At 58.7% G+C, this 25749-nt stretch overlaps 3 protein-coding genes across 7 annotated transcripts; 1 reads left to right on the top strand and 2 right to left on the bottom strand.

The window, feature by feature from the left end:
* Positions 1 to 4699: 4699 nt before the first annotated feature.
* LCN9 (lipocalin 9) lies at positions 4700 to 8598 on the bottom strand. 4 transcript variants are annotated; one of them, XM_088018989.1, is made up of 7 exons: positions 8418 to 8598; positions 7064 to 7200; positions 6845 to 6918; positions 6393 to 6503; positions 6010 to 6111; positions 5819 to 5866; positions 4700 to 5345 (listed from the first exon to the last, which is right to left on the bottom strand). In XM_088018989.1, the coding sequence occupies exons 1-6, from the start codon at positions 8511 to 8513 to the stop codon at positions 5841 to 5843; spliced, it is 546 nt and encodes a 181-aa protein (XP_087875115.1). In that variant the 5' UTR covers positions 8514 to 8598; the 3' UTR covers positions 4700 to 5345; positions 5819 to 5840. The 4 variants fall into 4 exon arrangements, with proteins under 4 accessions (XP_087875115.1, XP_027950634.1, XP_027950635.1 ...); XM_028094833.2 differs by having other exon boundaries at positions 4700 to 5227; XM_028094834.2 differs by lacking the exon at positions 6010 to 6111 and having other exon boundaries at positions 4700 to 5227.
* Positions 8599 to 9899: 1301 nt separating this feature from the next.
* On the top strand, positions 9900 to 19944 carry GLT6D1 (glycosyltransferase 6 domain containing 1). Of its 2 annotated transcripts, XM_028094831.2 has the most exons (5): positions 9900 to 10211; positions 12228 to 12307; positions 14797 to 14841; positions 18553 to 18690; positions 19079 to 19944. In XM_028094831.2, exons 2-5 carry the CDS (start codon positions 12234 to 12236, stop codon positions 19743 to 19745), a joined length of 924 nt encoding a protein of 307 aa, XP_027950632.1. In that variant the 5' UTR covers positions 9900 to 10211; positions 12228 to 12233; the 3' UTR covers positions 19746 to 19944. The 2 variants fall into 2 exon arrangements, with proteins under 2 accessions (XP_027950632.1, XP_027950631.1); XM_028094830.2 differs by lacking the exons at positions 9900 to 10211; positions 12228 to 12307 and adding an exon at positions 12711 to 13598.
* Positions 19945 to 22353: 2409 nt separating this feature from the next.
* LOC114201902 (lipocalin 1-like) lies at positions 22354 to 25339 on the bottom strand. Its single transcript, XM_028094867.1, has 5 exons — positions 25229 to 25339; positions 24512 to 24645; positions 23634 to 23707; positions 23323 to 23436; positions 22354 to 22532 (listed from the first exon to the last, which is right to left on the bottom strand). The coding sequence occupies exons 1-5, from the start codon at positions 25337 to 25339 to the stop codon at positions 22354 to 22356; spliced, it is 612 nt and encodes a 203-aa protein (XP_027950668.1).
* Between the last annotated feature and the right edge of the window lie 410 nt (positions 25340 to 25749).

Genomic DNA, 25749 nt, shown 5'->3' with positions numbered 1-25749 from the left:
ATTTATTTATTAGAGAGACTTATTTATTTATTAGAGAGAGTATTTTAGAGATTAATTTATTTATTAGAGGGGGAGGGGCAGAGGGAGACAAGCAGACCCCATGCTGAGCGTGTGGGGCTCAATCTCACGACCCTGAGATCACGACCTGAGCCCAAATCAGGAGTCGGTCGCTCAACCGAGGGAGCCCCCCCAGGCATTCCCAGTGTGGCGAATTGGAGCTGAAACAAGGAAAGCCGCAGAGCGACACGGAGTGAACCAGAGCCGCGTGCACCAGCACGGACGTTCCCACAGCAGGTGCGGGGCACAGAGCACTGGCCGTGCGCGGGCCATCGGCGGAGGAGTGGCGGGCTGCACAGCAGCGCTCGCTGCCCATGGGTCCGCGCACCAGGAGCACAGACACCTCCCTGAGGCTTGGGCACGCAGCAGGGGGATCCAGTTGTAAATGTAACGCAACGGGAGGTGGAGACCAGTGTCTGCATGAGCCCCTGGGGGCCGCTGGGGGTCGGTGACATGGTGTTCTGCCCACTGGAGAGGACTCCTGATCTAATACCGAGGGTAATAGGAAGAAAAAGTGGCACAGAGCTCTCCACGATTCAGGGTTGAGCGCCGCCGGAGAACCAGAATCACGGAACTGCCCGGGATGTGCACGGGGGCCTCGGAGAGCCTTGGGGTGACTAGGCTACCACGTTCACCCCCAGATGAGGGACCCAGTCCGCTGTGGCCTAACCCTCCCGCTTCTGTGCTGTGTCCCCCAGGACGCCTGTCCTGTTCCCACTTTTGGATTTTGTCCTGGCAGGTGCTGCTGGCCGGGCTGGGAGTACAGGGGGTGGGGCCAGACTCTAGTCGCCTCCTCTGAGCTTTCTCTCGGCGAGGCCTCAACCTTGGCCTTTGAAGCCATGGCCAAGAACAGAGAAGCCTGCATTCCTGGGATGACCCTAGCCCCACCAAGCGCCAGCCAGCACCCGAGGCGGGCCCCGTCTGCCAGCAACCCAAGACGGCCTGGTCACACGCACCGCGACCTCCCGCCTTCGGGAAACCTCCAACCCCCTGACTCTGCCGGGGCCCCGTTGCCCCTGGTCTCACTCCCACCCCGAAGGCCCAGGCGCCTCTGGACGGGGAGTTCAGCCACGGTGCGCCCCCTGGGCTACTGCCTGGGAAATCTGTCCTCGCTGCTTCAGCCAGAGCCTGGCTCTGGCCCACGGTCTCCCCGGGTAGAGGGGCAGAGCAGGGGGGTGGTGGTGGTAGGAGTCAACTGGGTGCTGAGGGAGTCGGGGTCAGGGTCCCCAACAAGAAAACAGGAAGCTGGGACAGCTTAGACCAGACCACAAGAGCATCCTGTTTAGCAGCCTCTGTGGGAGTGACTTCTGCAAAACATCCCGAGACAAAACAATGAACCGTCAAACAATGTTCAGTGTCACAGGTTGAGGCAGTTGAACAATAACCTGCTAGTAGCCAGGGCCGCGATCAAAGCCCTGATGGGCATACCTTAGCGGCCAGTCCCCGGGGGGCCACTCTCAGACTGCTTAGGATGGTTCCTGGAAAGAGCTTCTGAAGACCCCCGAGTGTGAGAACGGCGACCCTCTTGGGTCTCCTCCCTTTCCAGGAGCTTTCAGCGCTCAATAAACCTCGCCCTGCTGCCCGCCACCCTTCGTCTGGTCTACCTCTTCCTGCCTCAAAGCAGCACGACCCAGAACTGCAGACGCTAAGGGAACAAGACCCTATAACGGTGGGAGAGATTCGAGTGCGGGTGACCTTGGGAAGGGCAGGGCTCCTATCCTGGACCCTCCCAGGCCACTCTCTGTAGACAGGGGACCCCCACAACCCCTGTCTACACTGTGAGCCCCGGTGTCCTGGGTGAGGTGGCAGAGACCTCTCCCAAGGAACGAGTGAGAGGGAGGGGCAAGGCAGCGGGCCAGGTGCGTGCCACCCTAGCCCAGGTCCCCATGGCCCAGCGTTTGCTCCGGCCTCTGTTCCTGTCCCTGCCCGCCATGCTCAGCCGTGCCCCGTTCTTTCCGGACTGCCAAGCATCGTGCCCATAGCTCTCTGGTGGAGGATGTGATTCCGGGCTCAGGTCTTGGGGATAATTGAAAAATTCCAGGTTCCAGAGGGCTTTACCAAGCACACGAGGCAGGCACAGGGCGGATGAGTGCGCACAAGGCGAAGGTCACAGACCAGTATTCCCGCTGCGGTGGCAGCTCGGGGAGGCCTGGCCTGAGCTGCAGGTCCCCACAGGGTCTGGACGTGCACTCGAGCCATCCTGGCCCTACAGGCAGGGGAGGGTCTGCCTGCATGGTGCAGGGATGGTGTCAGGCCTGGGGTGACCCTGGTTGATGCAGGACGGGGACCTTTGTTTGGGTGAGCTGTCCCTGCCCAGCCCTCCCCCGTCCCCCAGACGAGCACCCAGTGCCACCTGCCTGATTCAGTTAACAGGACTGGCCGCTTCTTTGCCCAGCATGTGGGGTTAGGGACCTTGCCCACCTCTTGCCTTGGTGTCACTTTTTCCGAAACCTACTTTTTCCCAGACATACGTGTCTTGGCCTGTGAAATCTGAGGCCAGGCCCTTCCTCCTTGGCCCTCTTCCTCCCAGCCAGCACCTGCTGGAGAGTGTCCCACATGCAGACATAGCAGCAGAGGGGTGAGTCAACAGCAGGCATTGGTGTGCTGGCCTCCATTTCCAGGTTCCTGCTTCGGGGCACCATGGAGTCCCCCCAGGAAGGGGCTTGGTGTCTGGGAAGGCAAGGACAGAGTGTTGGATGGGCAGCCAGCCTGGCTTGGCGTCTCCTCTGCGCTCAGACTCACCCAAGCGGGGAGCCGGTCCCTCTGCCAGGGGCCCCATCCCTTCCTGGCCTCTGGGGAAGTAGGAACTGAAGCAGCGGGTCTGCATTATGCATGTCAGTGATCTGGATAAAACCCACACGGGGACCGTCTTCTTGCTTCTCTTGTCTAAGGCCAAGAGGGAAGGACACGGTCTTCCGGAAAGCCAGTGAAGGGTGGGGGGCAATGAGAGATGAAAGAAGATAGCTACATGCCCGGGAGCCTCTGTCCACCCTGTGCCCCTGGGGGCGGGGAGGGGGCAGCAGCCTTTCCTGTCCCCCCACCGCCAGGGCCACGCAGGCGGATCCCTCTGTTCTTAGAGAGCGGACTCCAGAGCTGGCCTGACCTGGGGCTTCCCACGCTCACACTGGGCCGCGGTCGGGTCCAGCGGGGATTCACGCCACCGTGGGCGGGGGGGGGGGCATGTCCTGGGGCATTGGCGCCCTGCCCCGGGTCCCTGGCCTCTCTCCCCCGGGCCGAGGGCACGACAGCCGGTCCCCTAGAGATGTGGCAGGGGCCCCGTAGCAGGGGGGCAGGGCTTGTCAGGGGTTAACTGATGCCCCTTCTGCTGGAAGTAAGAGCATTTCGGACCACAGCAAACACTGAGAAGCACTTTCCCGCTAGGATCACACTGGCGTTTGAGGGGCGACAGGGTGACTTTTCTATTTACTCTCCTGCAACAAGCTTGCTTAATTTTGATCAGGCCAGACTCACCGCTTAGGTCCTAATCACTCACCCTCGCAAGGGTGGACCTCGGCTGCCCCAACACCAGCAGTGATGATGGTCTCTTGGCGGTTCCCTGGCGCCCCACTGAGCCCCGCCCCCTGCTTCCCTGACCCCGAGCCCTGCCCCCTGCCCTGACCCCGAGCCCTGCCCCCTGCTTCCCTGACCCCGAGCCCTGCCCCCTGCTTCCCTGACCCTGAGCCCTGCCCCCTGCTTCCCTGACATTGCTTCTGCTGCCTCGTCCACCTGGGGGTCTCTGTGGTTGGGTGGGCTGCAGGAGCATGCTGAGCGCCAGAGCCTGGCTCAGACAGCGGGGGGCCTGGGGTCTCTGCTGTCTGCTAAATCCTGACCATCCCTCCTGCGAAGCCCCCGTTCTGATCCCCAAACGCCGACCTGCCGTACCCGCGGGCCCCGCCGAGGGGGCAGCTTCCCACATGTCCCTTGCCACGGCCCAGCAGGCTGGACTGAGGTTCCGGACCAGGAGCTGGAGGCCGGGCGGGCCGCGGGGGTGCGGGGTGCGGCCCAGCTCCCTGCCCGTCCTGACCAACACGCTCTGTCTGGCGTCTGGCGCCTTTGGAAGGGGCACGAAGCTCTCCCTCTCTGGCCCAGAGCACCTTGAGCCCCGGTCCTACAGCAGCCTGACTCAGCTGTTACGAGCAGACCCTGTTCCCCCTGGCACCCCGGGAGTAGGGACTGTGGGGTGCACGCCTTGAGATCCGCGGCTGGCTTTCAGTCCTCTGCTGCTGACCCCAGCCAGGGCCGTCCAGCCCATGTGTCCGTCCTGGAGATTTCTGGGACGGCGGGGGGGCGCTGTGGGGAGGTCTCCGGCCGTGCTCCCCTGTGGAGAGAGGGCAGGGTCAGCTGCTCCTCAGACTGGGGGTGCCGAGGGGGCCAGGAGAGCCCCCTCCTCGCCCTGCCCGGCTGCCCACCCCAGAGCTGCCCAGCAGCCGGCGAAACATTTACCGAGCACACCTGGGGGGTTGGTCCCTGTTCTCAGGGGCCGTGGGGGAGGCGGAGGCAAGCCCAGGCGGGAATCGAGGGGGCAGTGATGCTGGCGGGGCCTGGGGCTGAGCCTGGGGAGGGGGAGGTGGCGAGGGGGCTGCTGCTAGCATTTTTGGGCTGCCTTGGAAAGAAAGACACACACTCTCTATTTAACCTTTTATTTTGAGGTAACTGTAGACTCACACGCAGCTTTGAGAATGAGTCAAGAGACCCCTGGTGCCCTTCACCTGTCCTCCCGAAGCCACCGTCCGGCCCACCGTCCCCCCGGACGCGGACCCTGGCGCCACCCCCAACCCCTGCCGCCTAGCTCGCCTGCGCTGCGGGGAGCGTGTGAGTGTGCATCTACAGGCACGCACTTTTCCTGGTGCGCGCAGGCTCCCACACCCTCCACCAAAGTCCAGATTCGTGGGGACCCCCCTTCAGGCCGCACCCCCTCCCCACCCCTAAGCCCTGGAAATCACAGAGTGGTTCTCTGTTTCTGTGGTTTTCGAGACTGTTGGGCCAAGGCAATCGTAAAGTGTCACTTTTTGGGGTTGGCAGCTATCACTCGGCACCGCCGCCTTGAGACCATCAAGCTCCTTCCTGTGCACGCCGAGCCGCGTCCCGAGGCGCGGGGACCACTGTGTTCAGCCTGGGTGGCTCAGTCGGTGAAACGTCTGCCTTCAGCTCAGGTCACGATCTCAGGGTCCTGGGATCAAGTTCCATGTCAGGCTCTCTGCCCAGTGGGGGGCCTGCTTCTCCCTCTGCCTCTACCTGATGCTCCCTGGGCTTGTCCTCTCTCTCGCTCTCAAATAAATAAATAAAATCTTTTAAAAAAAAAAGGTGAGAATCTTGAAATGAGATCATCTTGGATTATCCAGTGGCCCCAAATATAGTGACAAGTTTCCTTATATGAGGAGGAAGAAGAGAGACCCAGACACAGAGCAGAAGCCGTGTGAACACAGGGGCAGAGACTGGAGGTGTGGCCACAGGCCCAGGGGTGTGTGGAGCCTGTAGACGCTGGGAGAGTCTCTGGTAGGAGTGCGGCCCCACCCCCTTGACCTCGGGCTCTGGGCTCCAGAGCTGGGAGGAGTGAATTCTGTGGTGATAAAGCTCGCAGTCCGTGGCCAGTAGTTACGGTGGCCCCAGGACATTGATATGTGTGCTCGGACGCTACCACCCCAGAAGGCACGGGGAGGGATGGGTTTGCAGAAGCGGCCCCACGCCTGCACCCAGCTTCCTCCCACAGCACCCTGTGCTGCCCCACCAGCCCCCCCAGCCCCCCACGAAGCTCACGCACCAAAAGGCCTGGGCGGGTTCCTCTACTTCTTGTATTTGAAACAGGTATCTGGGAAGACAGAGCTTGGCTCTCAGATGGGGCCTCACCGGGGTCTCCATCCCCCAGCCCTGAGACCCTGGGGCTCCCTGGAACACCCCTGCCCCAGGCCCTCCCGGCCCAAGGCTGCTGGTGCAGAAGGTGGTGGGGCCTACTTTGGTTGCTCAGGCTGATGATGTTCTGTGGACCCAGTCCGTACTTTCTGCAGACTTTTTCAAATCTGTTCAGGAAGCTGGGACTCAGGTTCGGCACCCGTCCTGAGGACAGAACAGCAGGAGCTGGGGTCCCTCACTGCTTGCTCGGGTCGGTGTGCAGAGGAGGTCTCAGGGGGACTTGGGCAGTGCCAGGGCCGAAGGGGGGTGCCCTGAGCAGAGACAGGGGCTGTGCCAGGTGGGGGTCCCCCACAGCCCACGACGTGACTTGACCGTGTATAGACAGGCAGGTGGGAGCCTCGTGTGTGGCCCAGAGGAGGGGGTCCCCGAGGGGCCTGGCCAGCCTCCCCCCCGGCAGATGGGAGGGGTCAGGAGGTGGGTGGTACCATAGAGTGCCAGCACGTTGGTGTCTGTCCCGTTTCTCATGTTCCGGAGATGGAAGGTGATGTACAGTTTATAATCAGTCTCCAACAGGAGCACCTTATTGTCGCCTTCATCTGTGTGGAGACTCGGCTCAGAGCGGCCCCCCGGCCCCTGCCAGCCCCCGGCCCCCACGGGTTGTGCACTGGCTGTGCTGTGTGGTGGTGCGCTGGTGGCCCTTGGCGCGAGGGGGACGCCACCGGCAGAGGTCCCCGGACATTGTTGGTAGAACAGTGCATGCTCAGGGGAGGGCGCACCTGCCTCCCTGGGGCCCGGGCCAGGCTGGGCCTCTCACGGCACGGTCAAGCTGTCACAGGGCCCCATAAGATCCCCTAAGTCAGAGCTCACCAGGAGACGGCCAAGGCCCTGAGGAAGGGGCGCGCGCTGCCGCCAGCCGGGAAGACACCCGTGCACTTACAGCTGACCGCGTACTCGCCGTCCTTCTCTGTTCTCTCGCAGACCACGGCCACCTGCACGCACTCCCCGTGCACCCTGAAACCAGCGGGGCTGATGTCGGGCAGCCGACCCGCACCCCAAGCCCGACCCCAGGGTGCAGCCCTGCCCTCCCGCTCTACAGGGTGGGGGAGGGAGGGACACCCATCCTCCCCAAGTCCTGGCTGAGACGGGCGGCACGCACATGAACAGGAAATGGAACCTCAGTCCGCCGTCTTTCAAGCTTTCAATATTCCGTATGAAGACCCTCAGGTCCCCATTTTCCTCGATCCGCTTCATGTCATCGGACGCCATGGACACTGAATACCAGACCCCCGAAACCTGTAGACAAGGCCCCAGTGGGCAGGGAGACTGGGTGGCAGCCCTGGCACTTCTTGGTGCCTCCTTCCTGGGGCCGGGCCCCTGGGTGTATGGCTCCCTCCCAGGGTCCTCCCTGCCTGCCCTCCCAGGGTCCTCCCTGCCCGCCCAGGGACCCCTCTGCCCTCCCAGGGTCCTCCCTGCCCGCCCAGGGACCCCTCTGCCCTCCCAGGGTCCTCCCTGCCCGCCCAGGGACCCCTCTGCCCTCCCAGGGTCCTCCCTGCCCGCCCAGGGACCCCTCTGCCCCCCCAGGGTCCTCCCTGCCCGCCCAGGGACCCCTCTGCCCTCCCAGGGTCCTCCCTGCCCGCCCAGGGACCCCTCTGCCCTCCCAGGGTCCTCCCTGCCCGCCCAGGGACCCCTCTGCCCTCCCAGGGTCCTCCCTGCCCGCCCAGGGACCCCTCTGCCCTCCCAGGGTCCTCCCTGCCCGCCCAGGGACCCCCCTGCCCCCCAGGGTCCTCCCTGCCCGCCCAGGGACCCCTCTGCCCCCCCAGGGTCCTCCCTGCCCGCCCAGGGACCCCTCTGCTCCCCCAGGGTCCTCCCTGCCCGCCCAGGGACCCCTCTGCCCCCCCAGGGTCCTCCCTGCCCGCCCAGGGACCCCTCTGCCCTCCCAGGGTCCTCCCTGCCCGCCCAGGGACCCCTCTGCCCCCCCAGGGTCCTCCCTGCCCGCCCAGGGACCCCTCTGCCCCCCCAGGGTCCTCCCTGCCCGCCCAGGGACCCCTCTGCCCTCCCAGGGTCCTCCCTGCCCGCCCAGGGACCCCTCTGCCCCCCCAGGGTCCTCCCTGCCCGCCCAGGGACCCCTCTGCCCCCCCAGGGTCCTCCCTGCCCGCCCAGGGACCCCTCTGCCCCCCCAGGGTCCTCCCTGCCCGCCCAGGGACCCCTCTGCCCTCCCAGGGTCCTCCCTGCCCGCCCAGGGACCCCCCTGCCCTCCCAGGGTCCTCCCTGCCTGCCCAGGGACCCCTCTGCCCTCCCAGGGTCCTCCCTGCCTGCCCAGGGACCCCTCTGCCCTCCCAGGGTCCTCCCTGCCTGCCCAGGGACCCCTGTAGCCATCACAGTTGGGGGAGGAGGAGCAAGCCCTTCCAGGAGCCGTGCCCTCCTCCCAGGTCAAAGACCCCAGATGGAGGGAGGCTGGGCCCCGCAGCTGGGCCCCAGGGGAGGGCCTGGACTCTGGGCTGTAGACCCACCTTGGCCATGTCATAGCTCTTCTGCACAATGGCTCGGGGGTTGAGCTCCTGGGCAGAGACCAGCCTCAGCCCTAGACTCAGCAGGAGTAGTGCCATTCCTCCTGGTGGGCGCCTCGCCCGGGGCCCACCACCCTTATACCCCTTTCTGCCGTGTGGTTTCCACCCCCTGCCGCCAGCACTGCTGGGAACACAGCCAAAGGCCACCACCGCTGCTGCCACCTCCCACGGCTCTCGGATGTCCTGGAGCCAAGGACGGGCTTCGCCTGCAGTCTGCTCGGACAGAGTGTCCGTCTGGGTCAGACCGCAAGGGGAAGTCAGGTCAGGCCGGGGGCCCTGGGCCGGAACCCCCGGGTGCAGGGGCCCTGGGTGATGCTGGGGCCTCCCTGGCCTCTCTGTGCTGCTCGAGCTGGGCAGCAGACAGCCCCGAGGGCGCCCATCCCTGCCTGGGCCTGGGCGTCTGGATTCGAGAGCATGTAGGTGCCATGCAGCCACGCGTGCAGGGCACTGTGTGGGCCGTCCTGGCCTTGAGGATGTGACGGTGAATTTGGAGTGAAGGTCCACAGAGCCCTGTAAGGGATGAATCCCAGGGGAGGGGACATGAGGGGGGGGCCCAGGTGGTGGGGCCAGAAGGAGACGGTTCAGGGGTTGGGGTCTGAAGAGCACAGACGTGGATTCATATAGATGTGGGCCTGGCCTCCACCCAGGCCAGGGTCCGGGGCAGTGGTGGAAAGTTCCCCATCTCCCCGTGCTGCGTGCAGGCACAGGGCCAGCAGAGGGCCTCAGGTGGACTGACCAGGACATTGGACACCAAATCCTATCAAAAGTACCAGATCATAGCTCATGCACTGGTTGAATACTGTTCCAGGGTTTGCAATGACAGTACCAGTTCTCAGGAAGCCCCCTTCCGGGGGGCTGCAGATACCAGACAGACAGTGGGGCCGGCCTGCCCACCGCTGCCCCTGCCAACCACTGGCTGGCCCGGGGCAGGGAAGGACCCCCTCCCTCACTGTCCCCTGCATGGCCCCTGCGGCCTCTAAACCTCTGTCCCGCTCAGGTGTGGCTTCTGGAACGCTGCACCTGATGTAGCCCCTCGGTCAATGTCCCATCCCGTTGGGCTTCCTTGTTCACTACTGGGCTCCTGTTCCGAGCTGGGCCCCCGTCTCTATCTGATTCACCAACTCACTCCCGAGGCAACAACCCTCTCCCTCTGCCTAAACCCGGCTTCCCTCTGTCACTCAGCGGGTGCAAAGTAATTTAAAGGGTGTGAGTCTGACTGTCCTTGTAGGAGGGGTGTGCGTTCTGCAGGGCACGGGGTCAGCGGGACTTCCTGTCTGAGGGCTTGCTTCCCCGTGTGGTCTCAGGATGCGGTGAGGGTGGAGCAGGTGTATCTGTCCACGCCCTGGATTCCCTCCGACACTTGCTATTGGCCCCTGTCATGCCCCTGAAGGGGGGCCGCCAGCTGGTGGAATGTGCTGGATTCCTCTCCAGGAGCGGAGCCTCCCCTCAGCCCAGCCCCAGGCCCCTGCGGCCTCAGCCTCCCCCACTGCCCTTGTCCTGGGCCTGCCTGGGCCGCCTCCCCATCTGGACGCTCCCGTCGACGTTCTGCTCCCCAGATGCTGGACAGCTGCGGGCACGGATGTGTGCTCACCCACGCACACACCCTACCCTCAAGGGCAGCCCGGTCTCCCGCTTTCCTTCACAGTCAAATTTCTCTAAACACAGAATCTGACACCGGCTCGAATGGAAAAACAGGGAGAAAATATGAAGTAATTCAAAACTGATCTTGACTTTCAGGTAAAGATGGCATCATGGAGGCCTGTGGAGAGCCAGGGGCCGTCGGGGTGCAAGGGCGGCTGTGGCGGCTTCGAGGAGTGAGTCCGCCCAGGTCACTGTCCCCCGGGGCTGGCCATCGGGCAGGGGCTCGGCCTGCGTCTGCTCTCCCTGGGGGCTGGGTGGCCCCACGTGCCAGGTCTTCTGAGAATCACAGGCCTGCGGCGGGAGGGGCACCTTCCGGGGGGGGGGGGGCGGAGCGCACAGAGACAGGTGTGACGCCGGGGGCGCCGTGGGGAGGCTCGGGCACAGGGAGAAGCCTCTGCGTGGGCACAGAGGCGAGAGCAGGCGTCTGGAAGCCGAGGAGCACCAGGGAGGCCGCTGCCCAGAGATGGGAGAGCGAGCTCTGCCCGCACCTGCTGCCCACACTCGGGCCCCCTCGGCCGTGCGGGCACATGGCTGTGTGGTTTGAAGCCCGTCATCTGTGGCAGTTCATTACGTAGCCTCAGGAAGCCAAGACACCACACATCCTGCTACACTCTCAGTAATAAACATGAGTTTGTTTTCAAAGGGGGTGTGGGGCAAGGTGCGTGTTACGACCACAAATTCCGATGGTGGGATCCGGCGTGCTGTGACTTCACTGTGCATCCGTGCACCTCCTAACGCGGGGCTCGAGCTCATGACCCTGAGATCACAACCTGAACAAAAACCAAGAGTCAGCTGGCACCCAGGCGCCCCATCCTTTACTTTTCAAGTGGGACGAGGTCCCGTCGTCCAGCAACCACGAGAAGCCCCCGATAGCAGATGCATCATTATGACTAAGACTTCCTGACGTCTGCATCATCAAAGGGCCTGCTGACGTCACCACCCGCAGAACAGGGGACAGCGTCCGGCCTGTGGCTTTACAAAGACCCAATGACAGAATGCTTGGGGAGCACGCACCTTGTCCCTTACATCGCTCCTGGCCAGGTGAAGGGACCCTTCAGGAGGGACGTGGACAAGTTTGAGTGACTATGGAGAGGAGGTCACCGGGACGCACGTGGCATTTCAAGTGCCCTTGAATTTATTTGAGAGGGGCCCGCCGCCCGCTACGGGGTGTGAAAGCTATATCCCGTGTGGCACTGCCTAAGGCAGACCGTCCGGTACAAGTAGACGCGCTGCAACGTCCGATTTTCTCGTAGCCACATTCTAAAAAGTAAAAGAAACGAGTGAATTAATTTTCACAACATATTTGTGGTTAGCTCAGTAGATCCAGGCGATTCTGATTTCAATATTTTATCAGTCTAAAATTATTAAGGAGATATGTTCATTCTTTTCTTTCGTCCTAAGTCTGCCTTCAAAACCCAGTCAGTGTGTTTTGGGCACTCACAGTACATCTCAAGTGAGAGCAGCCATGTTTCGTGTGCTCAGCAGCCACACGTGGCTGGTGGCTATTGAGCCGGGCAGTGCAGATCGGAAGCCTCTTGCCCACTAACCGAGTGCTCGGGAATGAATGAAGCACCGGAGATCTCCACTTTGCTTCAACACATAACCCTACAGACCTGTGACCAGAAATCCCAGGGTAGGCTCGGGGGGGTTGGCCGGAGCCCAAAGTTCCACGTTAGAACCTAATGCCTGTGATTTAGGCTTTAATCCCTGTTTACAAGCATCGACCTTCGAGGGAGCTCAGAGCTTTTATTTAGACCACCATAGTCTTGGGACAAATGAGCCATCTTACTATCTCAGGGAGGAAAAAAAACAAGAAGGCTACTTTTGGGGCCTGTCACGCCTCCTATAGTCCAGGAAGCCCCTCCTCATGAGAGCCAGGTAGTGGGGAGATTGGATACCTTTCTTCTCTGCGATCCAGGTGGAGGGGCAGGTGCCCTGAGAACACCAGTAGCACAGAGCTCCCCGCCCCAAGCCGCCTTCTCCTTCTAGAAGCAGGACCTTCGGTTGGTGTCCCAAGGTCTGCCACCTAGACGTCGTAAATCCACGGCTAGAAGGTGGCCAAGTGCAGCTGTTTACTATTTAAAATCTACTTCTCTCTGCTTTTCCCTCCAGGAGACCATGAATTGCAAGAGAAGGGTGCTGTTATTGATCTCCTGTGTTTTATACTTCATGTTGCTCGAGTATCATTTCAGGTAAACATAAAATACTGGTCAATGTTGACCTGCCTCAATCGGCAGAGAGGGTGTGAAGAGCTGGGTTTGGTGCAGACGTTACTAACACTCTCCAAAGTGACCAGACCTTCCCTTCTCTCTGGCACAAAGCAAAGCGTACCAACTTTAATTCGTTCCTCTGTGAATGGGTAACAGTGATCTAGGAGGGAGCAGTAGGAACCCAAACCGCCTGCTCTCAGGGAGCTTTCCACTCCAGATGGAGAAGGCAGACCATTGCAACACGGGGTGTCCGAGTTTACATAACTAAAGGCATGAAGGAAAAGGGAAGCGAGGTGAGGGATAGCACGGGGTTGCTCTTCTGGACAAACTGGAACGGCCCGAGCAGCCTGCTGGGGCAGCAGGTGCGCGCCGGGGTGGCCTGCGGTTGGCCTGTGAGAATTCTCTCCTGTAGAAAAATTCCAGTCCTCGCCTTCTCGCCCACTCCGCATGACCTTCTAATGAGCAGGGCGGTCTCCCCAAATGCTATTTGAAAGGCAGCCATATTGTGAGAAATAACATCTTTAAAAATGAAGCCTTTGCAAAACGCATGTCTGATATAAGGCTCATATCCAAATATGCAAACAACTCTTCCAGCTCAACCATAAGGAAACAACCTAATTAAAAATCGGGCAAAATCCGAGCAGACAGCTCACCGAAGATACACAGAGAGCAAAGAGGCTCACGAAAAGACGCTCGGAATCATTCGTCACTAAATAATTGCCAATAAGAACAATGAGATGCCACCACACGCCCGGGAGAATGACCCAAATCAGAGCGTGCCGGCACCACGTGCGGGCGAGGACATGGGGCACGGGACTCTCGTTCGTGCCACGCACCACGGGGCAGCCACTTTGAAGCCACTTTGGCGGCTTCTTACAGAACTAAATACAGTCTTTCCGATGATCTAGCAATTGTGCTCCTATTTATCTGAGGCGTCTGAAAACGTACATCCACCAACAACCTACCCAAGGTGTTTATAGCAGCTTTCTTCATAATTGCCAGGGAGTGGAAGTGACCGAGGTGCCCTCCAGTGGGTGAATGGATAAATCAAGTGTGGTGCAGGCAGACAAGGGGATATCATTCAGCACGAAACGGAAATGAGCTACAGAGCCATGAAGACACGGAGGAAACTTAGAGGCACATCACTGAGTGAAGGAGACCAATCTGTATCTTCAACTCCATCGAATGGGAGTCCTGAATTTTGTGTGGCAAACTTCCCTACAGAAGGGGCATCTCTGCTGGCAAGAAGCTTTGGTGTGGGAAGACCTACAGAGTGAGAGCAAAGGGGCGGGAGCTAGTGGGGTTCTGACGGTGACAGAGAAACCAGAGCCAGAAAACCCTGCTGGCAGCCCGGAAGTCAGCTTTCTTGCCCATCGGCTGGCAAATGGGCTGCCCACGTGCGCGTCTCTGTGAGACCGGTGTGTGTGTGTGTGGGGGGGGGTAGGTCCAGGGAGGGTGGTGGTGTTCAGGGAAGAGACAGGACACGAGAGGACAGTATCGCACAAGTCTTCTGTCTCCCGGAGCCCACGGGGAATCCAGGAGGGGCCCCAGGTCCGTGTGACAGTTTGCTTCTCTGGGATTAGCGGACGGCGGGTGGGTTTCATGGGGGCCGCAGCGTCGGCCTGCACTGCAAACAACTGGGCGTGTGAGCACGCGGTGTGGGGAAGGAGTAGGCGAGTGGCCAGAGCTGGGCACCCTTGGACCGCCACGGGAGAGCAGTCCTCGGCACCCTGCAGCTTAGCCCCTCACGTAGGACGAGGCTGACCCTGCTGTGGGTGGAGCACCTTCCTCTAGGGTGATGGTTTCCTTAGGTCAGGACCCCCCTCTTCAACCAGCCATGTTTTCCATGCCTCCATTGCTCCGTGGGACCCCAAGCATCCGTGACCCCAGCATTCTAAAAGAAAGGCCACTTTGGGGGCACCTGGCTGGTTCAGTCGGTGAAGTGTCCGACTCCTGATCTCAGCTCAGGTCTTGATCTTGGGAGCGCGAATCTGAACCCCGAGGTGGGCTCCGTGTTGGGTGTGAAGCCCGCTTATGAATAAATAAATAAATGGCCACTTTTCAGCACTTTAGTTTGTCACTTCCTGATGTTAGTGAAGTTCGCGTGGGCCATCCGGAGTTTGACGGTCTAGCCCTGGGGGATCCAACAATGAAATCGGGGTGCTCTCTCGCTGTTCTTCCCTTCCTGACCCGGAGAGATAGCTCCTCTCCAAGTGGCTCCCCGGCCCCCCGAACTGGGTTAATGCACCATATGTGCGGCCAGAGCCTGTCCCTGCGGTTGGCCCCGACCTCTGGAGACCGCTGGGGACCGCTGAGGCCGCCGTCTTGGCTCCCCAAGGGCAGCGGGCAGGCTGTATATCCACAGCTGGAGCGCCAGCACCAGACAGTGCCTGCCCTGCCGCAGGGGCTCCGTAGACCATGGCTGAACATATGCATGACTTGTAATAACTTGGTTTTCCCTTCGCACCCAGGGACGAAGTAGAAGAACTGCGGCTCTCAGACTGGTTTAACCCTAGGTAAGAAGAGACGCGTCCGCTCACACAAACGATGGTGCTGAGTGTGGCGCAAACGGCTTTTCCGATCACCCAGTGATTGCTGCCCTGGGAGGCTTCCCGTGCCTGGAGTTTTCATTTGTAAGGCTGTCCACACTGACATGCTCTCCTTGGCTTGACCTTCTTGGTTTTGTCAGTGACAGACTCTCTTTGGAGGTGGTTTGAAAACACCATGATGGCTGCTCTCGATTTCGGCACCGGCACAGGGGAGCCCCCCCCCCCCGCCCCATCTGTATTGGTCGCATGGTATTCGACGTTAGGTTTGCACACCATAACTGACTCAACCAGCTCCCTGCTGGTTTTAGATTGTCTGCCGTTTGGGACTTTTGCAAGTAAGGTGAACCTTATACGTAGATCTTTTCACACTGCCGCGTGAGTTGATCTGTGGGACAAATCCCCCAAATGGAGTCACTCGGTCAAAGAAGGCAGGCATTTCTAGTTTGGATGTAGGTCGCTAAACTTCCCTTCAATAATTGCACCATTTTAGTTTCTTAGGTACAGTGGATAAACTGAGGCATCAGAAAATCACTTATTCTAGGCAAAACTACTAGTTTAAAAATATCCCAAGTCAACTTGCAATTCTGTAATTATTCCTGTGTTTGAGCATAGTTTAGTACATTTATCATTCATTTGTATTTGAACTTCTGTGAATGTTTTCCTCACATAGGCATGTATTTTAAATGGACCTCAGCTTCTTAGATGAATCATATCCATGATTCATGACACTGTCCTCATTGGTTTCTGCAAAACCTGCTTGTATTATTTATGTGTTTGCTTGCTTGCTTATTTTTAATGCAACAAAAATTATAATGTGCATCTAGCCTCCTGTCCTTTCCCATCCCTTTACTCTGTCCCCTGTAACTTTATACAAAGAGGATATCACACTTACGCACTCTTCTGGGACTTACATTTTCTCTTGATACCGTAAGATTCACCCAAATTTTGCACATCACCATAGTTCATTTTGGGTAGCTGTATAATAGTCCAGTGTGGAAATATATGAGTTTATCCACCAGCTGTGCTGCTGGTGGGCACTTGGATCATTTCTGTGCTTTGCTGGCACCAATTCCTACACATGTCACCTGACCCACATGTGTGCAAGAGCCTCACCAGGGGGAGATGGAGCCCTTGGGGGGCAGGGCACGGACTGTCCAGGCCAGATGATGGTGCCAGATGTTTTCCAAAGCTGGTGCCCTATGTCAATCCCTAAAGTTCTTGCTTTATGATGCTTGGTGTTGCCAACAGAAAGGGCGCAAGAGTATCTAGAGTTATGTTACCAAAAGTGATGGAGTAATAACCTCCCCCAATTTTATCCTTCATAAAACCGAGGAAACTGGCAAAAAATTGTTGTAATCGACTCTTTCAGAACTCTGGAAATTAACCAAAGGCTTGCACCAATCTGCGGAGCATTTGCTCAAGAAAAAGAAAAGTGAGCTTTCTGGCATTTTATCCCACCCTGGGCTGGGTGCCTCCCTCCAGCTCTGCAATGGCCTCAAGCCAGGTCCTCCCTCCCTCCCTCCCTCCCTCCCTCCCCTTCCCAGGGTGTGTTTTTGCTGTTTGTTGTTATGTTCTTTAGTTTAATAGCTCCTGAACTACTTTTATAAAGTCTGTATTCTTTGTCATTTATGGTCACTGAAATCTCTGCTCAGAAAGAATCTGATTTATAGAGTTGCCACATTATTTAAATGACCCATTTTTCAACCCTGATACCAAACATGTGAAGAAATAAGGCAGTATGGCCTATACCCAGGAAAAAAGCAATCAATCAATAGACTACCCCTGGAGAAGACCAGGTGTGGGACTCACTGGACAAAAACAGTCTTTCTTTAATTGAGGCATAGTTGACATCATATTATATTCATTTAAAGACTGTAGGATGACTAGATCCAGAAAGTTAGACCACAAGACATACTGGCAAGAATGTCGAGAATTTTGAACTCTTATAGACTGCTGGTGGGAATGTAAAATGGTGTAGCTGCTTGGAAATGTCTGGCACTTCCTCAAAAAGTTAGCCATGAAATTACAAGATGACCCAGAAATTTCACCTCTAGGTATATATCTGAGAGAATTAAAAACATATGTTTATAGAAAATCTTGCAGAGGAAATGTTCATAGCAGTACTACTGATAATAGCTGAAAAATGTAAACCACTAAAATGTCCATTGACCCATGAGTGAATAAAGAAAATCCATACCGTAGAATATTATTCAGCCATAAAAGGAATGAAGTACTGCTTCATGCTACAATATAGAACCCGCTGGAAACAGGAGAAGTGAACGAGGCCAGGCACAAAAGACCACAGATGGCATGATTCCATTTATATGAAATTCCCAGGATAAGCAAACCTACATAGACAGAAAGCAGATTAGTTGTTGCCGGGGGCTGCAGGGAGTGACTTCTAGTGGGTACGGTGGTGCATCAAAATATTTCATTTTCTTGGGAGCAACTGTAAATAGCATTGTGTTTTTAATTTCAGTTTCTGCATGCTCCTTGTTAGTGTATGGAGGTGAGATTAAATTTTGTGTGTGCTGATCTTGTATCATCCTGTGACCTTGCTGAATTCACTTATTAGTTCTGGGAGATCTTTTGGCAGATTTTATACATAGGCAAGCCATCTGTAAACAGGGACATTGTTACTTTCTCCTTTCCAGTCCAGTGCTTCATTTCCTTTTCTTGCCTTATTGCAATGGTTAGAATTCACACTACTCTGTTGAATAAGAGTTGGTGAGGGTGGGCATCCTTGCCTTGTTCCCAGTTTTAGGGAGAAAGCATGCAGTCTTTCACCATTAAGTATGATGTGAGCCATGGGGTTTTTGTAGATGCTCTTTATCAAGTTAAAGGTAATTCCCCCCTAAAAAATAGGAATTTTTCTGGGAGTTTGCCTTCTCTCTCTCTCTCTCTCTCTCTCTTTTTTCATTATGAATGGTTGTTGGACTTCGTATAATTTTTTTTCTGTGTCAATTCATGTGGGCATCTGACTGTTCTTTAATTTCTTGGAATGGTAGGTGCACTGAACAATTTTCAAATGTTTAACCAGCTTTGCATGTTTTAAGCTCTGTTGTTACTGGAAGCAAATCTAATATCTCTGTCCCTTTTTGGACTCATCTTTTTATTTCTGCTGGATTGCACTGATGGACCTAACGCAAGAAGGAGAGGTTTAAAGCAAAGTGTCTTGTAGATCTTCTGGGGTGGGGGGGGAGAGAGTAGGAGGAGGAAGGAACATTGAAGGACTCAGGGAGATGTGGGGAGGGAGAGGCACTGTGTCTGCAGCACTGGCTTTAGGCAGTATCAGGGGATGCTCTGACTCTGGGCTGCCTACATCTAAGCTGAGCTGGAGCTCAGAGAAGGTGGCCCCTGGGGTCAAAGGCAGGTAGCCTGGTGACAAAAGCAGCAATTGCTGGGTCTTGCCACTGACCCACATGTGTTAGCTCTGTGGTATTAGGCAGCTCACCCAACCAATCTATGCCTCTGTTTCTCCACACCAAGAGCAAGGACCAAAATAGTGCTTACTGCATAGGGCGCTGCAAAGATTGACGAGCTGCTTAAGCTACCTCGACCCAATGCCTGGCACATGGTAAGTGCTCTGTAAGCGTTAGCAGGTATCTCTCAGGGGGCCTCTGCAGCTGTCGTAGTAAAGGCGGGACCTGCTTTACTTGTTTTTTATTTGTTCAACAGAAAACGCCCTGATGTTGTAACGACCACAGACTGGCTTGCTCCGGTCATATGGGAAGGCACTTTCAATAGACAGGTCCTGGAAGAATACTACGGAAGACAGAACCTCACCATAGGCTTGGCTGTCCTTGCTACTGGCAGGTAAATGCGAATGAGCTCACAGAGACCTTCTCTCTCCAGCAGGCTGCCCGTAGGTACCCATAACCGTTGTATCTGGCTGTCCCGTACAAAAACCGTGACGTGGTTTTCTCCTGGCTTAGCTGGCTCATTCATGCCACTTGGCTCACATTTCTTTTCTTTCCAACGGTTGTTTCAAAACTTTAAAGGCTTTTCTCAGACCCCCTGGTTCACTATATGCTTTCTCACTAACCAGAGCAGTCAGACCTGTAGACCCGACCTGCCTACATTACCCACTGAGGGTCCCATAGCATCAGTGACTCGTCAGTTAGACAACACGTTTGGTGACATGTCTCCTTCTCTTGAAAGTGTTCAGGAAGCATCTCCCTCTGTGCGTGTGTGTGTTTTGCAGGATTGCAGATCAGTACCTGGAGCTGTTCATACAATCGGCCAGTAAGCACTTCATGACCGGCTACAGAGTTATCTTTTACATCATGGTGGATGCCTTCTACAGGCTGCCTAACCTGGAGCCCGGTCCTCTGCAGACGGTCCAAGTACTCGACATCAGAGGACACGATGCGGATGACTTTCACCTCATGCGCATGAAGAACTTAGCTGTGCACATAGTAGGGCACATTCAGGACGAAGTTGACTTTCTCTTCAGCATGATGGCCAATAGAGTCTTCCAGAATGACTTTGGGGTGGAGACCCTGGGCACGTCCGTGGCTCAGCTCCATGCCTGGTGGTACTTTAAAAACACGGAGAACCTCCCTTACGAGAGGAGGCCCGGATCCGCGGCGTGCATCCCTTTGGGACAGGGGGACTTCTACTATGATGGCACTGTCATTGGTGGCACGCCCCTGGAGATTTTAAATTTCATCAAAGAATATCTGGACGGGATTATGCGCGACAAGGAAAATGGGCTGAACAGCACCTACGAAAGACATCTGAACAAGTACTTTTTCATCCACAAGCCCACCAAGCTGCTGTCTCCGGAGTACAGCTGGGACACGGTCCTGTGGCCCCCAGCCCAGGTCTGGTTGGTCAAGGCAGCACGGTGCTTGGAGAGGGCCTTCTGACTCACCAGCTTCTCCTGTGGACGGGCCGACTGCGTAGACACGGATTCCTGAGCACAGAGGGCGTCCTAAAGCTCTCCTGGTTTCCGGGCTGTAAACGTTGATGCCATCCATCCGCAGGAAACGTTTCTCCTCGCAGTTGTGAACCGTCCAGTTTGGTCCATGCAGGATAAAGAATAAAAACGATTAATGTTTAATCACAGTGATGTTGGGATCTATATATTGTAGAGAGCCGGCTCGTCATTTAGGAGGCATAATGCCTTTTAAGATAGGCCATCTGCATACTGCATTGTTATTATACTTGCTAGTGTTCATTTCTTGACTCTATTCACTGATTGTTCTTTCTGTCCCTGAGCTAATTCTACACACTTGTAATCGCTGTCGGTTCCCACTCGTCACAACAGAACGGTGTTTGTGTGACTTCTCTCTGAAACATTTCAAAACGTTTGTTCTTTCATGTGGATTCTAGATTCAGGTTTGCGGTCAGCGGTGAAGATCCCACTGGAATATTGTTTTTTAAAGATTTTATTTGTCTGATAGAGAGTGTGAGGGCGCCAGCAGGGGAGGGCCAGAGGGAGAGGGAGAAGCAGACCCCCGCTGAGCAGGGAGCCCTACGCGGGGCTCGATCCCAGGATCCTGAGATCACAACCCGAGCCAAAGGCAGACGCTTAACCGACCGAACCACCCAGGCGCCGCCCCCACCCCCGCCACTGGAATATTGATTGAATTGCTTGGATGGACAAGTTAACTTGAGGATTATTAAATATTTATGATATTGAAGGCTATGCAGGAATACCCCATATCCATTTATTTAAGTCATTTTTTCACTGTCCCAGAGTAAGGATTTAAAAAAAATTTTTCTCCATATACATTCTGCAGATGTCTTACTAAATGTCTGAGCATTACTTTCTCATTGTACCATGCCCATTCTATTTCTCAAATTTGGGTTTTCTTTTTCTTTTTTTTAATTATGTTCAGTTAGCCACTGTATAGGGCATCATTAGTTTTTGATGTAGTGTTCCATGATTCATTAGTTACATATAACACGCAGTTTCTGGTTCATAGGAAAGCATCGTGCCTGGAGCACCTGCTTGTCTCCGGCGTCTGAATGAGCCGCAGGTAGACATCCGCCCCCGGGGGCCAACTGGCTTCTCACAGTGCTGACCTCATCAGGTTGGTTGGCAATGGTGGATGTTGCCTTTGCTGAGGGTGTGGACTCCCAGGAGGCCTTGTCTTTGCTGGGGCGTTCCTGGGGCAGGATCTGGTCATACCTGTCTCTGGCAATTCCAGACGGCCTGTATGGAGGCCCCTGATCCAGTTTCTGGAGAGCCTGCCCTTCAGTGGGTGGTCCCTGGCTCACCCGGGGAAGACGGGAGAGTCTTTGGTCCAGGCATTGCCCTGGTAGCACACTTGACTTTCAGGAGAGGGCGCTGGCTTGTCTCAGCTCCCCTGCTGCGCAGGTGCACGGGCCTGTGTTTCCCTGGCCCTTCTGGGGGAGAGCATGGGCAGGTACTGTGCGCGCTCAGTGCTCTCTGACCTGGGCAGGACGTGCGGCTTGGCTCACGGGGCTAGGTGCACCTCTCTGGAGTTGTCCCAGAGCAGGACCCAGGTGGAAGCAGGTCAGAGGAGCGCCATCCCAGCCCCTAGCGGGGTTGTGCCCCCCAAGGACTCCCTGGGTGGCCCCCTGCCACACTGCAGTGCTGTGTTCGCTGTGGCCCAGGGCTCTGGGGGCTGCCTGTCCCTTCCCGGCCACTCAGAGCGTTCTCACGCCCCTGGGCCCGGCTGGGAGAGGCCAGGAAGGGAACGAGCAGGGGGCTGGGCTCAGGGTGGAGGGGCTGCCTCGGGTGGCAGAGGGACTGGGGAGGCACCTGGGCAAGCAAGGCGGCGGGGGGGAGAAGGAGGCGAGGGCAGGAGTCAGGAGGACCGGGCAGGAAGTCTCCGGGGGCCCCGACCTAGGCTTCGGCTGGGCGGCACCGGGCTGTGGGGGGAGGGAACAAGATGGGGAGATTCCAAGGCTTTGTCCATATTCCCTTTGAAACCAAGCAAACCCCGCGTGCGGCCGGCTCCCTCACTGGGGAGCAGCGTGCCTTCTGCCGCGCAGCACCCATGGGCGGCCACGTCCTGCCATAGCCCCCCTGCCCTCGCTTGGACCCAGACTCCCCCACCCGCCCCTCGGTTCGCCCCCTCGCCGCCAGGGGCTGGTGACCCCCCCGCACGGCCCCGCTCCCCGTTCTGGGCTCCCTTCCCCCGACAAATCGGGGACGGGCCTGCAGTGACCCTGTGTGACCCACGCGGGGGCTGGAGCTGTCTGTCTTCTCCGTGCTTCCCACCCCAAACAGCCCGGCCTAGGTGTGTTGATGGACTGAATGGTGCACAGGGAAGGGGTGTGGGGGCGAAGGGCTCCGCTGTGCGGCCGTGGCCTTGTTTCCAAGCCCCTCTGACCCTAGCGTCTGAATCCACAGAAGGGAGACGGATATTGTGCCCGGGCCGCTGTGTTCTAGGGGATTCATGCCACCTGGCAGGCGAGGCTCCCAGCAGGGGCCCGACCATATGGGGGGCCCTGGAGGGGCTGCCCGTGTTTTTAATTGCTCCAGTCTTCTGCCTGTTACTGCTACTGGGGGTTCCAAGCCTGGCAGGCGAGGCCCCAGCGCAGCAGCCTGGGCGTGGGGGAAGTATCTGGAGGGCCGTGCCTACCGTCCAGGTTGAAGACTGGGGCTTTCTGCAGCTGGAATCTGGCAACGTACCCAAGGTACTTCCCCAGCCACGTGGGGTCCCCGAGCATTCTTCTGGCTGAAATCAGAGGGGCCGAGAGTCCAGGGGCCCGTCTTTTTTCCGAGTGCCTCCTCCTCCTGCCGGCCCGAGCCCTGCCGCTGACTGGCTGGTAGCTGCCGCCTCAGCCCTGGTCCCCCTCCCTCCTCGTCTGCCCTGAGAGCAGGTCTACCCTTGGCTGAGCGGGCACTCCCTCCTCAAAGGGGCGCGTCAGACCCCGGCCCCTCTGGGGAGGACCCCCTTCACACAGCAGCCTGCGGCCTGCATGACCTGGCCAGCCCAGGACGCCCCCCAGCGCCTCCATCTAGTCCTCAGGACAAGGTGTCCCCACCCCCCGCCTGGGCCAGCCCACCCTCCACACCCTCCCCCGTGACACCCCCCAGGACACCCCCCCCCACTGTGGCACTACCGCTCTCTGAGGTCAGTTGTTTTAGGTTCATTGACTAGCTCCCCGGCGACGGCAGGGGAAGCTTTCTGTTCTAGCGGAGTGTCCCTGCTCCCGGGACATACACACACGTGCGCACACACGCACACACGCGCGCACACATGCACGCACACACACGCATGTGCGCAAACACGCACACACACACACACCCACGAGGCTCTGCAGTAGGCGGACCAGCTGAACGAATTCCTGAGGGAGCGAGCGGGCAGGGGCAGCGATGCCCGACCTGAGGGGTCCCTGGGAGCAAGCGCCCACGGGGGTGCGGCTCTGAGCAGTCCGGCTGGTACCAGCGCCCCCAGACCAGCAGGCCCTAAGCACAGGTCTTGGGCAGCACCCCCGCCAGCGTCGGGGAGAGCCGCCTCCTACCCAGCAGAGCCCACAGGCTGGTGGTCTCGCCGGCGTCCTCGAGGCGGACGTAAAGGATGAGGTGGCTGTAGTCGGTGCTGACGAAGCGGACGAGCATGCTGGCGCCTCTCTCCACTGTGGGAGACCCCGGCCCAGTAACGGGGGACGCCTCTCTCCTCCACCCGCTCCCACACGCCCCGGACAGCGCAGGACACCGGGAGGATGTCTCCCTCCAGCGCCGGCACTTCCCCCGCGGCCCCGGTTTGGGGCATCGAGCGTCCCCCGGCCCCCAGTCCAGCACAGCACCCGGGCCAGAGGGCTGGGCTACTCACGGGAGCCTTGGAACTGGCCTTGGAGCCCGGTTGGGTGGACGGTGACGTTCACTCCTTTGCATACCCCCTCTCCTCTGGGAAAAGAGGAGGGGGCATGCGGTGGTCACGGCCTCTGCCTGTCTCCCGGCCCCCGGGGACATCGGAGGTGCCCTGGACGAGGTCCCTGGTGTCTGCCTGAGGCTCTCGGCTCCCTGGGCTCCCGAGGGTCGTCTAGCTGGGGGCGGGGCTAGAGGGCAGGAGTGAGGAACCGGGGACTTCCTTGTTGCTGGAGTGGAGCCGAACCTCCCGGGAGCAGTGGTGCCCAGTCTGTCCTTGGCTTGGAGCTCCGGGTCCCAGGCGGGGACCCCAGTTCTGGCTGTCCAGTCACCTGGGCTCCACACAGAGGCCATGCCTTTTTGGCCCCCTGCCCCCAGGTCTTCCGTTTCTCCGCTAGGGTGGGTGGGGGTTGGGCTGGGTGCCAACGCACCCTGGGACTGCACAGCCCTTGGGGTGGTGTCTGTGGCCGAGCCCCGGCAAGGCTGTGGCCCTAACTTAGGGTCCTCAAGGCCACGGGTGCTGGACTGTTCTAAGTATTGCTGAGATCAGCACAGCGTGTCGCCACTGTGGATGGTCCTGATCAACCGGCCAGTGCGAGGCACGGCCCTGCCTGGGCTTCTCCAGCCCCCACGGCGGGAGGGACCAGGCTGTGTGTGTGTCTTTCCCCAGGCCCCTCGTCGTAAAGCTTCGGGGCTTCTGAAGCTAAGCCTCAGACCTCTCGGGAGGGTCTCGAGCCTGCAGCTTAGTGCCATGTGTCCCTCCGGTTCCCCCCACTGGTCACTGTCCCTTGGGAGGCCCCTGAGCGGGAGCACCCTGCGAGGAGCTGCAGAGGCCGTGCTTACGTCCAGAAGAAGACGAACTCCACGTCCTCGTCCCGGGTCCAGATGGAATGGAGGCCGAGCCTCAGGGGATCGGCTGGGGAGACCAGGTGGGCGCGGCTGGCAGCCAGCTGGGTGGTCAGCCAGCGTCCCTCCACCTGCAGGGTGCGAGGTGCAGAGGGGGTGGATCGTCCCCGGCCTCCAGTGTTGGCTCTCGGGCCCCAGCCCCGCCAGCGCTGAGCGCTGCCAGGGGAGGTCAAGGGCCAGTGGGGTGTACTGGAGGGGGCAGGTGGTCCATTCCTTGTAAATGTCCTTCTCTGTCAGCTTGCCCCCTGTCTCCCCCCCGTGCCCTTCCTGCCGCCTCTCCCTTCCCCGCTTCCTTCAGCTCCTCTCGTATCTGGCCCAAGCGCTATCCCCTGTTGGGTTCCAGATGCCCTGGCCGAGTCTGGGGAGGGGTGAGGGCCGCCCTGGAACCGTCACCGAGTCCTGGGGGTGCTCCAGCCACGCTCCCCACAGTGATGGGTGATGGGCAGGTGGGTCAGATAGGGCGGGGGAGCTCTGGACCCCTCCCTGACCCCAGGACGGGGCAGGGGTGTGAAGAACCCCCCCATTCCTCTGCGAGGCTGTGCCTGGGCCCAGGACCCCCCTCGCCCCTCAGCTGGCCCCTGTCCCCAGGTCCTGCTCCCGGAAGCTGCCACCCTCGTCCCAGGGCTGAGCCTGGGACCTACCCAGCTCTGTTACCTTGTGGGCATTAAACCCGGGCTGTACCGGCACCTCGTCTAGAGTCTTCTGGGCACTGGCCAGGCCCAGGCTGAGGGTCAGCAGCAGGAGTGGCCCTCTCTGCAGGACCATGACCGCAGGGCCCAGAGGGAGGGGAGGCCGGGCAGTCGGGTCCCTTCTTTGTAGGCGTGCTCCAGAGGCCACTCGTCTGAAGAGCTGTCCTGGCCAACCCTGCCGTCCCTGCCAGGCTCCCTGAGCATTCAGAATTATTCCCACAGGAAAGACGTGGCCTCCCCAACACCCGCCTTGTCTCTGAGGGATGGGAAGGGTGTCATTTGACCTGGGGGGCGGGTGCTGTCGGGGCAGTCCGGCCACATTGCTGGCTGTCCTGGAGGCGTCACCTCACCCCTGGGGGCTCAGCTCCCTCCTCCCGGCCGGGGCTCCTCCCAGGGGCAACCATCCTCTGACTGAGCCAGGACCGTTCTCCCCCCTCTTCCCCCTCCACCGTCTTGGGGGGTGTGCTGGGGAGGGACGGCAGGAGG

This window comes from Eumetopias jubatus, unplaced genomic scaffold (genome assembly GCF_037043125.1).
Source record: "Eumetopias jubatus isolate StellerSeaLion01/CBP00866 unplaced genomic scaffold, mEumJub1_p1.0 scaffold_15, whole genome shotgun sequence".
In the NCBI taxonomy this organism is placed as follows: domain Eukaryota; kingdom Metazoa; phylum Chordata; class Mammalia; order Carnivora; family Otariidae; genus Eumetopias; species Eumetopias jubatus.
The sequence above is the reverse complement of the archived record's forward strand: the minus strand, read 5'-3'. Positions and strand labels throughout refer to the sequence as shown.